General features: G+C 46.0%; 1 protein-coding gene across 1 annotated transcript in view; it reads right to left on the bottom strand.

Annotated features, from left to right (window-relative positions):
* LOC140718342 (arf-GAP with coiled-coil, ANK repeat and PH domain-containing protein 3-like) overlaps positions 1–15776 on the bottom strand; it is a 339421-nt gene that overhangs the window by 54069 nt on the left and 269576 nt on the right. Inside the window, exon 10 of the mRNA XM_073031931.1 lies at positions 8506–8517. Coding sequence (XP_072888032.1) covers positions 8506–8517 — 12 coding nt within the window. The remainder of the gene's footprint in view (positions 1–8505; positions 8518–15776) is intronic.

Genomic DNA, 15776 nt, shown 5'->3' with positions numbered 1-15776 from the left:
ATGTATCTGCCTCCACCACTGACTCAGGCAGTGCATTCCATGCACCAACCACTCTCTGAGTGAAAAACCTTCCTCTAATATCCCCCTTGAACTTCCCTCCCCTTACCTTAAAGCCATGTCCTCTTGTACTGAGCAGTGGTGCTCTGGGGAAGAGGCGCTGGCTGTCCACTCTGTCTATTCCTCTTAATATCTTGTATACCTCTATCATGTCTCCTCTCATCCTCCTTCTCTCCAAAGAGTAAAGCCCTAGCTCCCTTAATCTCTGATCATAATCCATACTCTCTAAACCAGGCAGCATCCTGGTAAATTTCCTCTGTACCCTTTCCAATGCTTCCACATCCTTCCTATAGTGTGGCGACCAGAACTGGACACAGTACTCTAAGTGTGGCCTAACTAGGGTTTTATAGAGCTGCATCATTACATCGCGTCTCTTAAACTCTATCCCTCGACTTATGAAAGCTAACACCCCATAAGCTTTCTTAACTACCCTATCTACCTGTGAGGCAACTTTCAGGGATCTGTGGACATGTATCCCCAGATCCCTCTGCTCCTCTACACTGCCAAGTATCCTGCCATTTACTTTGTACTCTGCCTTGGAGTTTGTCCTTCCAAAATGTACCACCTCACACTTCTCCGGGTTCTCACACAAACCACGGTTGTCAAGGGTTCCTGGGTTCAAAGGGCAGGAAGGGCCTATTCCACACTGTGTCCCTTACTAAAAATTAAAAGCTGAACCAAAGGCAATTTGCATGGTCTGACAAGGTCTCTCACTGGCTTGGGTTAGGGTACACACACAGACTGCAGACAAACTAGCTCCGGTTCTCCATTGATTCCTGTCAATCTTATTGACGAGGTTCATTAGATTTCCTTTCTTTATCAGGGGAACGAGCAGCTCCTCCCATCTAAGCCTCCTTTCCTCTGTGCTCAACCCGAGTCTAAATTAGCCAGCACTGCGCATAATGACACCTTCCCACTCTGTCCAGTTTAGCACAACTGGCAAGGCTTCAAATTCCCTTTCACTTGAAGTACTGATGTATTTTGTCTGTTTATGGCTACTGAACCAACAGCAAACTGGCGCAGGGGCAAGGAGGGAAACGGCCTTACTGCTAAGAGGTATTCAGTGCACATGACAATTGTTCCGACAAGCAGCTGCCATAATGAGGTAAGTCTAAAGAGTTTCACCACCGATCAGTACATTATTTTGAACCACCCTTGCAGAAATTCAAAGCTCTTGAGGGCAAGAACTAGCATGTCTGAATCGCTAAAACAATGAGCGGGCAGCAGGCTATTGCCTGAAGAAGATTTTTGTCAGGTTTAACTTCTGGTTACCAACTTGCCAGTCATAGTAACAGTCAGCTAACTCATTTCGGAGGGCAGATATAATCTGGCTACTGGGATAAGAGGCATCCTACTGGTGCACAGCAAGATCCCAATAGCAGCCATTTAATAATGACCATATTAGGTTTTGGTGGAGAGATGCTAATTATTTACTGATTTGCTTTAGACTTCTAGAATCTGCAGTATGTTGCCCTTAGCTTATTATTTCTTTTTAAAACCTGGCATTCCAAAAGGTGGTGCAAACTAGACCCGGAGGCGGCCTGTGCTGGGGCAGGAGGCCTGTCTGTCTATGTGTGTGAGGGGAGGGCAGGAAAGTGTATTTCTCTTTTGCTGCTGCTGTCTCGTTTTGTTCTGTTGCGTCGTTCTACTGAACGTTGTGGGCGTGCTATGTGGTCGCGGAGTGTGTGGCCCCCAGCACGCCCTTGGGGGCGTTAGCTAGCAACGCAAACGGTGCGCTTCGCTGCTCTTTTCGATGTACCCGGTGTTAAATAGAACTTAGTCTGCGCTGTCCCACTTATAATGAGGGTCATCCGAAGTGTTGACACTGGGACACTGTGTGATTCCAGTTGCTGCAGTGTTTTTGGGGGTGGACCTTCTCAGAGGGCGAGTAGAGGCCAACACTCTGCCTAGCTTTCAGGATAGCCAGCACTGCTGCTAAACCGGGATTGCTGCCAATGTATACACTCAATAATGTGGCTGACAGAGAGGAATTTCATTGCGAATATGACTTTCTTATGTAAAAGTATAAAAGCGTGAAAAGTCCTGTGATTTCAGCCTCATCCTGCCTGATGCTCTCTTTCCTTCAGATACTAAAGAATGCAACCAGTAACAAGCACCGGGTTATGCAACTGGGTTTTATTTGAAAATACACTTAACCAGCCACTGACAGACTTCTGATTTCACTGTTCTCATCTTATGCTGACTTGTTACAAAGCACCAAACCGCCCCCCCACTCAGACACAAGAACAGCTCTTCTCTCCTCTAACCACACGGACCCAGGAAGATGCCCCACCCCAGTCAGCTAACTGGCTGAACTACGAGCACTGGGTGCAGTATGCATCACTGTTTGACGTGCAGTCCCATTAAATTGCTGCAGAGATGACGGAAACGAGCTCTTGTAAAGGAAAGAAACCCACACAACTTGCAGTGACTGCAGCCTTGAAAATAAGCCTGGGGCAGGGTGGCGTCTGATTCCAAATAGACTTGAGAGAGTAACTCAAAGAAAGACGAAAGCTACTGAATTCCCTTCGGCACCACTGAGCTCGCTTACAAGGAGAGCTGTCATTAACAAGAAAGCAGCATCCATCATCAAGGACCCCCACATCCTCTCTTCTGGTGACTACCAAAAAGCAGGGGGCACAGTCGTTTTAGGTTCCACACCACCAGGTTCAGGAGCAGTTACTACCCCTCAACCATCAGGCTCTTGAACCAGAGGGGATAATTTCACTCATGCCAACACTGAATTGTTCCCACAGACTCACTTTCAAAGACTCGACCACTCAGGTTCTCAGTGTTATCTATTACAGTATTTTATTTGCTCATTGCTTGTTTGTCAGGCTTTATGTGTGTTTTTTTCATAAATTCTATCGTTTTTTAAATTTTCCTGTGAATACCTGCAAGAAAATTAATGTCAAGGTTGTACCTGGTGACATAAACGTACTTTGACTTCGTAGGTTTTATAACAGATATTTTCTCTGTTTGCTATCTTTAATGATTTTCAATCTATAAATTATCGATGTCTATTGATTATTTACTAGGTTTTATTCAGAAATAAACTTTGAATCTTCCTTTGTTTCTATTACAAACACTCAGGCTGTGGAGATGAGAGATTTCGCCTGTGCAAATAAAGTCAGCGATGGAATGAACGCGTCTGTCTCAGCCCAGAAATGGGGCAGGGGAACAGACAAGGGCGGTGTGATTTACATTGCTGTTTTTAGAGAAACAGACCTGGGTCTTCTTCAGGGGCTGAGAGAGGACGGTATTCATTGTGCTGAAGGGAATGTCAGGCCTTCCTTCCTCGCTGGCGACGGAGACAGGAAGACAGCAGGTTGGAACAGTTACCGCACAGATGCTTCACTGCAGATCGGAGACATCAATCAAAGGCAGACCGGAGTCCGCACAGTAGAAGCTCTAACTCCGGGCAAAACATGGGCTGTGTCGGGTGGTGTTTAAAATCACACAGCACAATGGCAGCACCTGAATGCGATTTGCCAGTAAATTAAGAGCAAAAAAAATTGTGGTGACAGACAGTCCCCACGTTATGACGGGCGGGGCTCCATTCCTGAGAACTGTCCATGATCCTAACTGTTTGAAGCCTGGAAGTGACCACCAGCGCGTGGGAGAGCAGGGAGACGCAGGAGGAGCGGCCACCAACCTACCGCATGGACTCAGCGAGTGGGCAGCGGCTGGGGCGGGTGGGGTGAGAAGGCGCATGGAAGTGCCCTGTTCCCACCCAGAGGTCACGCAGTGACCGGCCCCACCCAGCCGCTGGTCTCACTCACGCCTGCAGAACCCTGTACTGGAAATTTGAAACCAAAACAGAAGCTCGTATCAGACAGCACCTGCAGAAAGAGAAAGGGAATTAACACATAAGGCTTAGGAGATCTTCAGATCCCTTACCCTCACACATTAACTCTGTTTCGCTTTCCACTGCTGCCGTCCGGCCAGTTTCGGTGTGATAGATAGCGTGGTCCGCCAGAGTGATCTAAACTTCAAATTCATCCCAGTTTCACTAACACTCCTCCCATCCGATATGAATGTACACTCTTCCACCTTCCCTCCACTCGATGACAGATTCCAGAATTCCCAAACCCCGTAGTTAAAAACTTCATTCGGTCCCGCTGAGCCTCTGCCCTCCCTTCACGTGCCTCCTCTTCTCCTTGCAGAACATCACTGGTGTCTGTACCCTTCCGTTCCCTAAGGAATCCCCCTAAGGCCCCGACCTCTCCAGCACCCCCTTTGACTGGGTTTTTGCTTGCTGTTGATTCTAGTCCGATTCAGTGGGGGACATTTGCTACCGGCAGGCCTGACGTTAGAGCTCCTTGCTAAATCGAGTGATAGTGACGATCAAAATAGGAACTGAACGCTACAGGATTTCTCGAACTCTTATTTTTTCCACTAATTATTCAGACCACAAATAAACCCAAATCACTATCCCTAAAAGAGACACTTGGCAGTGAAGTCTGACTTTAACAGGATGTCAGAAAGAAAACAAGTGCAGCGCCAAGGCACACAAAAGCCCCCGCTATTGTGTAGTGATGTCACCCTCACACATGCTATCAAGGAAGGTTGAAAACATCTGTTCTGTGTTGTTTCCTTAGATACGGCACCCAAATAATGCCTGGGCGCTGTCACACCTTGTTGGCTACACAAACCAGAAATAACTCTTTACTGGGGGGGGGGGGAGCAGGGAGAGAAGAAATTGTTCCAGCTTTAGCTTAAATCTCGACAGATTGTGTCTTGTACGCAGAGGCTATTCAGAGATCCGTCTGCTGGCCTCTTTCATCTAGTGCTATAATTTACTGCTGGATCTATTGCGGTGACAGAGAAGTCACCTTCTCCGGTGACTGGGTTCATCCGGGCAAGGCGTGAGTCTTGCTGTTGAAGCCGGGACTGCCACCTGCAGCAGCTCTGTGCCTAATAAAGTGGGCACTGAGTGTGTCTTCTGCTGCTGTAGCCCATCCACTTCAAGTTCTGACCTATTGTGCATTTTCAGAGATGCTCTTCTGCACGCCACTGTTGTAACACGTGGTCATTTGAGTTACTGTCGCCTTCCTGTCAGCTTGAACCACTCTGGCCATTCGCCTCTGACCTCTCCCACTAACAAGGCATTTTTGCCCACAGAACTGCCACTCACTGGATGCTTTTTGCTCATCTGTAAGCTCTAGAGCAGGGGTTCCCAACCACTTTTATACCATGGACTCCTACCATTAACCAAAGGGTCTATGCAACCTCTCCTCTACAGTCTGTTGTGCATGAAAATCCCCGGAGATCAGCAGTTTCTGAGATACTCAAACCGCCCCATCTGGCACCAACAATCATTATAGAGTCAAAGTCACTTAGCTCACGTTTTTTTCTAATTCTGATGTGTGATCTGAACAATAACTGAACCTCTTGATTGTGTCTGCGTGCTCTTACGCACTGAGTTGCTACCATATGATTGGCTGATGAGATATTTGCATTGACAAGCAGGTGTGCGGGTGTACCTAATAAAGTGGCCACTGTGTGTATATTGTTATTTATCTTCACTGACCTGATCTGACACAACAAATATTAAATCTGGTCACACATTGCACAGGCTCCTGAATGAAATAAATGTAGTCATTTACATTTTTAATTTTGGGTTGAGATTGCAGGCACCTTTGTTTCTCTACCCCAGCTCACTATCATGCAGTCATGCTTCGGTCTGCCTACATTACCCACTGCCTGTGATAATCTTGCCAGAGGAGATTATATTAAAACTCTGTCAGTTCTCGTCAGCGCACACTCCTCAGGGAAATCAGCAGTCGTGTAAGTATTAATCCCTAGTTCCAGTTATAGTGCGAGAAATTAGTCTGAATTCACATCGGTCTGACTATCTCTGCTTACGGGCTGATTTAAACGCTCATAATTACAGATCTGTACAGTTATTCTGCAGACATACTGCACTCTGCCACATTATATTTCCCATATACTCAAAACTGTAACAAATAACATTCTAATTACAGCAGTCAGACGTCAAAATGCAAAAATACAAAATCATAGCTGCAATTTAAAATATATCACTCACTTTAACTATTCATTAATAACAATAACATCATGTGTGAATGCACTCTTGTCACCAGTGACAGACAACGTAGAACAGTACAGCACAGGAACCGGCTATTCGGCCCACAATGTTGTGCTGGCCCAGCTAAAAAGCGCATCAAAAGCACCCAAACACTAATCCTTTCTACCTAGACCATGTCCATATCCCTCTATCTTCCTTGTATCCATGTGCCTATCCAAAGGTATCTTAAAAATTTCTAATGTATTTACCCCTCCAGGTTTGAGTAAAAAAACTTACCCCTCACATCCCTCTTGAACCTGCCCCCTCTCACCTTCAATGTATGCCCTCTGGTATTAGACATTTCAATCCTGCTAGAAGGATTCAACAGGTTCACCATTTTCCATGCAATTGAGCTAGTTCACGGTCCCCCGGATCCACCCGTGGATTTGTGCCTAGTATCGGCGCAGAGGAAGTTCCTGAAAAGAGACATCAAGCACCTTCTGCTCACAGCCCATCTTGCAGCCAAGGATGCAGGGAAGGGAGGATGGCTGATCTTACTTTGGGGGTGGGTGGGGGGGTTGGTTCTCCCAGGTGCTCGTACAAAAGGCAGGGTTTCCAAAGATGACCGAAGAGTAGGTGAGGAGAAAGGGAATGGTGGGCTCTTCAAGTATGAATTTTGAGAAGTAGACACTTGAAATATGGGTTTAGGGAAAGACTTTGTCGAGTGCCACATCGAGATCGTCTTAGAAGTGACTGACGTGTTGAAATAGGGTTAAAGAGTGTCCAGCTGACTGAGGTGGCAGGAAATTGAGCACGGATATTACTTCTCTGTAGGTGTGGAGGAACACTGTTGCAGGGTTAATGAGTCACTCGTCTTGTTTTTATCACCTCCAGCCTGGAGTCCCAGGTGGCATAGTGCATGAGTCAGAGGAAGCTGGTGCTCAGCTCCATTAGCCTTCTGATCCGTCTACGCTTTCCCAAGGGCCTCCTGGTGTGGCTGGGAAGCTCCAGCCTCGAGACATGCAAGTGACGGGGGCATGGTGCTCCATCATCTGAAACCCCTGCTGCTACCCACCAGTAGCTGTTCCAGATCGTGGGGTTGTCTCCCACAGGAGCTGTCCTTCAAACCTGCTAGGTACCCAGTCCAGTCTCTGCTGATCAATATCCCAACATCACTTCCCGGCTCTTCCCCCTTGTCCCTCAAATCACACTCAGAATGAAAATCTACCCATCTCCGTATCGCGGGCTTCACTGTCCCAGCCTCTATTTCTTCTGCAGGGATAGAGTTCTGAAGTTCCAACAACTTCAAATTGAAATGACACACACAAAATCCTGGAGGAACTCAACAAATCAGGCAGCACCTACGGAGGAAAATAAACAGTTGACATTCCAGGCCAAGAGGCTTTATCAGGACTGTTTATTTCCTTCCATAGGTGCTGCCTGACTTTTTGAGTTTCTCCAGCATTTTGTGTGTGTCATTTCAATTCGGTTTATCAAGATTTCCTGCATCTGCAGAATCTCTTGTATTTCTGACTTAAGTAATTTGTTCTAATTTCAGCCAAGCTCTAATTTTAAGACTGCACCCAAGCTAAATGAGATAATTGTTCTGTTCTCATTATTTTAAACTCCTGAACCCATGCTTGCTCCTAAACAGAATGCAGAGGAAACCTATCCCCTGCAGTGGGTTCTTCCAGCATTGGTCTTAATTCCACACTGCAGATAGTTTTCAAGATCAGACAGTCCGTGACAGTCTCAAACAGCGCTTCCTCATTTAGCTGTTGAGCTAAACACTTTAATGGAGTTGCCAGGATATATGATATTTTACATTTTTCACTACCAACAGAGCAGTTGACTTCTGTTGCACGGCTAGTGTTGTCTGTAACCAAGTCAGACCATCACTGATCATTTGTAGAAGTTATCCTCATGACTTGGGTGGCAGAGTGGAGATAAATCTCTACCAAAGGAGAGGTAAGGCGCACCTTCTCTCCGCAAGCCTGCAGGTCACCCTTGGGCAAGGTGTAGCACCTGCTTAGCCCCCTGATCAGGGTCCCGTGAAGCCCTGAGAGGAGGTGGTGGATGGTCGTATGAGCAGCTGGTGCTTATCACAAGTCCTAGGCAAACATTGAAGCCAGGCAGACATTCTCTGAAGAGTATTGATAATAGCTGGGGTTATCCGCCTTGTAAAGACACTGCCCAGAAGGCAATGGTAAAACCACTTCTGTAGAAAAATTTGCCAAGAACAATCATGGTCATGGATAGACCAGGATCGCCCATGTCATAGGACTCAAACCAGCTTCCTTTGATAGGCCGGGAAGGTGGGGTCTTTACAGAGTTTTTTCATTTTCAGAAATAAATCAGCTAAAAACACAATTTTATTCATGCACATTGCAAATAATAAACAGGCTCTATTTTGGGCCTACCTGTAACAGAGTCTGTCAAGGTTTGATAGAAGAACATCAGAGGGACCATGGAAAAGAGAAAAACAAGGAAAGGTTAATAAATACACCTGATTTTATTTGAAACATCCATTCTCACACAAATTCAAATTATTTAGGCCTTTGTGAGCCTTGTTATCTACTTATTCCCATTTCAGAGTATTTAATACAAAAAAGACTGAGGATTAATTTACACAGCTCCAGTGCTACTTCACTTTGATGTCACAGTTAAAATGTAAAGTGACTTTATCCATAACCTGGGTCCCAACTTAGGGCAAGACTGAGGCAGGCAGAAAGTCCTGAATTTTCCTGGAGAAGGAGTCTCACTTCGGAGTCAGGTTAGAATTCAACAGATGAGCTCTGCTCCAAACTAGAGTCAGCTGGCTTCACATTCACAGTGGTGGGAGTCGCTGAGTGTGACTGCATCATTACAGGCACTAACAAAATTAGAACAGGCTACACAGTGGAAGTGAGGCAGCACAACAACACAGCTTCTGTCCAATACTTGGCTGTTAATAGTTGCTGAAAAGCCACCAATTTAAAGACAAGCTGCAGGTTTTGGTACATGCGGTGAGATGTTTACCATGAACGTTGTCCCCTGTGCTCTCAATAGCATAACATAATCCTTGAGCTGCCTTTGCACTGGGAACGCTGGTCACTTCCCTGCCCTCTGCTCCTGTTAGGGTCATAGAGTTGTACAGTGCAGAGGAAGCTCTTTGACCAACCATGCCCATGCTGAGCATTTTGCCCATAAACTCTGACCCAGCAGCTCCAAAATCAAAAGACCATAAGACAAAAGAGCAAAATTAGGCTATTTGGCACATCGAGTCTGTTCCGCCATTCTATCACAGCTGATTTATTATCCCTCTCAACCCCATTCTCCTGCCTTTTCTCCACAGCCTTTGACACCCTTACTGATCATTAAACTCTGCTTTAAATATACCCAATGACGTGGCCTCCACAGCCATCTGTCACAATGAATTCCACAGATTCCCCACCCTCTGGTAAAGAAATCGCTTCTCATCTCCGTTCAAAGGGCTGCCCTTCTATTCTGAGGTTGTGCCCTCTAGTCCTAGATGCCCACTCCTTCTATACCAGGAGTTCCCAACCTTATTCATGCCATGGAGCCCTACCATTAACCCTAACCGCGGACCCCAGGTTGGGAAACCCTGTACCTATACGTTGCCTGTCTAGAGAGTAAGTCATGGTATCTGATTCCAGATATCAGTCGCTCTCTGTGTAAAAGAAATCATCTCAATCACCACTAATGCATCTTCCTCCTACCTTAAAAACAATGCTCTCTTGTTTTTAAAAAATGATTTTGACTATTTTGCCAATCTATGCCTCTTATAATAGAAACACAGAAAATCTACAGCACGATACAGGCCCTTTGGTCCACAATGCTGTGCCGAACATGTCCTTACCTTAGAAATTACCTCGGGTTACCCATAGCCCTCTACTTTCCTAAGCTCCATGTACCTATCCAGGAGTCTCTTAAGACCCTATTGTATCCACCTCCACCACTGTCGCTGGCAGCTAATTCCTCGCACCCATTACCCTGCGTAAAAAAAATCTCCTCTGTACCTACTTCCAAGCACCTTAAAACTGTGCCCTCTCGTGCTAGCCCTGTGAAGAAGCCTCTGACTATCCACACGATCAATGCCTCTCATCATCTTGTACACCTCTATCAGGTCACCTCTCATCCTCCGCCGCTCCAAGGAGAAATGACCGAGTTCACTCAACCTATTCTCATAAGGCACGCCCCCAATCCAGGCAACATCCTTGTAAATCTCCTCTTCTACGGTTTCCTCATCCATAATTTTGTATACCTCTCTCAGTTCATCCCTCAGCCTCCTTCACTCCAGGGAAAACAAACCCAGCCTGTACAATCTCACCCCATAACTAAAGTCTTTCAATCCAGGCTACATCCTGGTGAATCTCCTCTGCCCTGTATCCAACAGAACACATCCTTCCTGTAATGCTGCCATCGGATTTGCCCACAATATTACAAGGCATTCTATCTAGTGTATCGCAAGACTGCAATATAACATCCCAACTTTTATATCCTATACACAAGAAAGTCTGCAGATGCTGGAGGTCCAAAGCAACACATACAAGATGCTGGAGGAACTCAGCAGGTCAGGCAGCATCTATGGCAATGAATGAACAGTGGATGTTTCAGGCCAACACCCTTTTCTCAGGACTGAAAAGGAAGGGGGGAGATGTCAGAATAAAAAGGTGGGGGAGGGAGGAAGAGAACTGTAAGGTGATGGGTGAAGCCAGGTGGGTGGGAAAGGTAAAGAGCTGGAGATAAAGGAATCTGATAGGAGAAGTGAGTAGACTATAGGAGAAAGGGAAGGAGAGGACCCGGTGGGGGGGGGAGAGTGATAGGTAGGTGAAAAGAGGTAAAAGGCCAGAGTGGGGATTAGAAGAAGGTGGGGGGGGGGGGGAATACCAGAAGGAGAAATTGATACTCATGCCATCAGGTTGAAGGCTACCCAGCTGAAATACCCTGAGGGTGCCAAGATGAGGCCATGGACTGACATATATCCTTTTCCCATACCTATTAAGACATGCATGCCATATGCCTTCTTCACCACCTGCATTCCCACTTTCAGGGAATTATGAACCTCCCCTGTTAACAAGGATGCAAATATTTCCATCAGAGAGTCAGATATCTCCTCCCTTGCTTCCCACTGCAAACTGGGTTTGATCTTATCCCTCTGTGTACCACTACACATCCTCTTCTTAATACTGACCTGTTCCAGATTGTCCACAAGCCCCTCCCTAAACTTATGATCTTCCATGTTCTTCTCCTCGGTAAGTAGATATACTTGGGGTTTCTCCTTTATCATCCAGCTGCGCACATAGATTACTGCTTTGGTCCCTAAGGGGACCCACTCTGTTTTTGGCTACCCTCTAGTTCCTGATAGACTAGGTAGAATCTTGGGATTCTCCTTAATCTTTCATGGCCTCGTTTTGTCCACGTAATTTCTTTCTTAAGTTCTCTTCATGTGAATGCTTTTATCCATTAGTGCCAGCAGTGGGATGCTTCATCTGCTGGCCACGGACACGTGAGTGTGCTAACCCCACTCTAACGGCAGTCAGGGAGATGGACAGTCACTTTCACTTGGTGCTCCTTCACATCAACTCATGCCACAAATCCAGAAATCGACAAATCCTCAGCAAAGTCAAAACTTAGGTTGATTTCAGAAGTCTGTTGGTGCGGCGTTTTATAAAACCATCCTTCACAAGACCGCTTATGTTGTTACCACTACCACAGTGAAAAAAAACCTCACTAATTGCATCTTGCGTTAAATTTGGAAACCTAATGCTGACCCTTTGGTCTCTCTGCTGCTTCTGTTCACGCAGATTCCACCTTGTATTTAGTTTATGAGGTTCAATGGTCAGACAATCGGACACTGTAAGATTGTGGAGATACTTTAATGGATGCAGATTCCCTGCGTTGGATGAACTACGAACCAACAGCTTCATTAATATCCATGCTACCTGCTGATCTGATTCCATTCTACTGCTTAAATCGAAAGCTCCTGTAAGTGAAGACTAATTAATCCAGGTAATGGTGTCTCCCCAGGGAGTACTTTCATTGCTAGTGGCCTGAATTTCTGTTGTACAAAAAAGTCTATTATCAAATGAATCATCAAGTTGTTCCACTGTCTGCCCTTGTACTGTCTTGTAGAGTGTTGTGTGGTGTCAAACATGAAGCAGGATTGCATGGTGCCCAATCTCTCCCCAAGCAAAGCCACTTTAAAGCAACACACACACACACACACACACACACACACACACACACACACACACACACACACACACACACACACACACACACACACACACAAAATACTGGAGGAACTCAGCAGGTCAGGCTGCATCTACGGAGAAGAAGGAAGAGTCGACGTTTCAGGCTGAGACCCTTCTTCAGGACACTTTAAATCTAGATTCTGTGTGCAGAGGCGACTGCCTATACGAAATTCATCCTGACTGCGGCTCCTCTGGGAGTTCCATTAGAACGAAGGCTTTCCAGGTCCGTGATTAGCGCCAGTCACCTGGGTTCAGTTCCCGCCGCTGTCTGTGACAAGTTTGCACGTTCTTCCCATGACTGTGTGGGTTTCTTCCGGGTGCTCCGGTTTCCCCCCACATTGTGGGTTAACTGGTCTCATTGGTGTACCGTGGGCTTCTGGGCCAGAAGTGCTGAATCTCCAAAAAAAGATAGATATGATAGAAAATTGTGTGTGATTGGAGCCAACACGTTGTGAACTTTGTACATGACTGAAACGCCAGGCTATTTGTGACTACGGAATGTAAAGGCGCTAACTCAAGCTCTCTCCGATGACAGTCAAAGGGCCGATTCCAGGCCACCGTGATGTCAGCTGAAAGCCCTGCTGTACCCAGCAAAGCTTCTCTGCTGGAAGTGTAGGATTAAAGGACTGTTTCTTCCTTGGCAGACACTTCAAGCGATCAAACATTTCCTGTGGAGCCTCAGTGATCAAAACCGCACACAGCACTCAAAGTGGAAACTGATCAGAGCCCTCTGTGATTATTCACGATGCTGTCCAGCCCAATCTCGACTGATAAGATGATAAACTTCAGAATTCTTCTCATTTTGCTTATTCCTACTTCACTGTAACTCTGCATGAATGTTCAAAGTGCATATCTGTCACCATATACAACACTGATTCATTTTCCTGGGGGCATACTCAGCAAATCTATGGAATAGTAACTATAACAGGATCAATGAAAGATCAACCAGAGTGCAGAAGACAACAAACTATGCAAATACAAATATAAATAAATAGCAATAAATAATGAGAACATGAGATAACAAGTTAAAGTGTCCTTAAAGTGAGATCATTGGTTGAGGAAACTTCTCAATGATGGGGCAAGTGAGTGTAGTTATACCCTTTGTTCAAGAGCCAGATGGTTGAGGGGTAGTAACTGTTCTTGAACCTGATGATACGAGTCCCGAGACTTTTGTACCTTCTGCCTGATGGCAGCAGTGAGAAAACAGGATGGCCTGGGTGGTGGGGATCTCTGATGATGGATCACAAACAAGAGAAAATCTGCAGATGCTGTAAGTCCAAGCAACACACACAAAATGCTGGCGGAACTCAGCAGGCCAGGCAGCATCCATGGAGAAAAGTACAGTCGACGTTTCGGGCCGAGACCCTGCTGAGTTCCTCCAGCATTTTGTCTGATGATGGACACTGCTTTCCTATGACAGCGTTTCATGTAGATGTCCTCAATGATGCACTGGGCCGAATCCACTACCTTTTGTAGGATTTTCTATGATCCACCTTCATGGGTTTGTTCTCATACCCATCCCAACATAATGAATCTCTTCTTAATCAGTTCACAGAATCACAGAACATGGAGACAGGACAAGTGGGCTAGTTCCATCTGTCCATGTTTGGCCCATAACCTCTCCTAGCCATGTACTCATCTACGTAGATGGTTTTAATGTGTCACTAATGTTCCTGCTTCAGCTGCTACTTCTGGCAGCTCATTCTAAATATGCACCACCCCCTGTGCAAAGAATTTGCCTCTGATGTCCCTTGGATCTAGAATCAATGCCCTCCTATTCTCTCTGGGGAAAAAAGACCATGTACTTTCACCTTGTCTCTGCCCCTTGATCTTATATACATCTAATAGATCATGCCTCAAACTCCTATGCTTCGGGAAATAAAGTTCTAGTCTAGGCAACCTCTCTCTAGTCCACGCAACATTCTGAACACTTTCTAGTTAATAACATCTTTCCTATAACAGACTGACAAACTGTACAGAGTGCTCCAACTCCTCTTACACAGTGACTCAGCTTCCATCTTCTGACATCGTCCCTCTGCTTCGGCACATGATGCTCCTCAAAAGCACTGTTCGTGATTATGGGTCAATGTCTACTCTTGTATCAACACCCTTAGCTGAACGACCGGGAACCTGTGATCACGTTCCGGTTTCCATCCCTCGGTCTGCTGCTTAAATCGTAGCTGAGTACTGTCCTTCACCTTTTCTCTGCAATGTCTCCTCTGCTGAACCCCACTTTGGGCCTCTGTTATCCTTCTGCCCCGGGCTCGCACATCAGCCTGAAAGTTCTCACCTTCGTTCTCATTTCCATTTACTGACTGCCCCAGCTCACCACAACAACCTCTTCCAGATCTAAATCCTACTACCGTCAAACATCCAGGCTCACCTTCCTCCATAAGAAAGAACGTTGTATTGAGTTCTCCCAACCTCTGTGCGTCCCAAGTTCTTAACAGCGAACTAAGTACTTCTAAACTAAGGGTCATCAACCTGTAAATGTTAACTGTTTCATCTGCTCCAGAGACGCTGCCTTACCTGCCGGGTATTTACAGATATTTTTCGATTTTAGATTTCCAGGGGCTGCAGTATCTCTCAGTTTCCAGGGTTGCTTCTTCTCTCTTTCAGTCATTTTCTATTTATATCTCTTTCAGACAGAATAACTGTGATTAATAAGGCTTTATCTCCTGCTCTCAGAGACATTGCCACTTATGTCATTCCACCTCCCTTTGCTTCCATCCTATCTCAGACATCCCCTTTGTTCTCATTATTCCCCACCCCTTCCCCACAAAAGAAAGGCACCTTTGATTTCCAACATGTCCCAGCTCTTCTTGCAGGATCACTTACTTGAAGCAACTGACTCCGGTTCCCTCTCTCTGCCTGACCTGCATTTTGTCTTTGGTAGTACTCTCGCATGACAAACATGTGGACGGCGAGCTCCCACAAGCAACACACCCACCGTGACCAGACCATGTCTTCGGGCAGTGCTTTGAGAAATTATCCATGGTTAGGTTAAGGGTGAAAGGTGAAAAGTTTACGGGGAACACGAGGGGAAACCTCTTCACTCAGAGGGTCGTAAGAAGGTGGAACGAGTTGCCAGCACAAGTGCTGCATGTAAGTTCAATTTCAACACTTGACGTTTGGATCGGTACATGGATGGTAGGGGTATGGAGGGCTGTAGTCACAGTGTAGATCAATGGGAGTAGTCAGTTTAAATGGCTCAGCATGGACTAGATGGGCCGAAGGGTCCATTTATGTACTGTACTTTTCTATGACTCTATCACAATGGGGAGAATTTACTTGCTCTTTGAATAGTGGGGTATGATACTTTGAATACAAGTCTTCTCCAGGCTGCCAGCACCTGGCTTACCTGTACATACAAGCGAGTGATTGGGAGACTGGAGCATGGGTGGCAATTGATTTCCCATCCGCTGCAGACACCA

Source organism: Hemitrygon akajei, chromosome 29 (genome assembly GCF_048418815.1).
Source record: "Hemitrygon akajei chromosome 29, sHemAka1.3, whole genome shotgun sequence".
Classification (NCBI taxonomy): domain Eukaryota; kingdom Metazoa; phylum Chordata; class Chondrichthyes; order Myliobatiformes; family Dasyatidae; genus Hemitrygon; species Hemitrygon akajei.
Note: the sequence above shows the minus strand (reverse complement) of the source record. Positions and strands in the feature narration are given on the sequence as shown.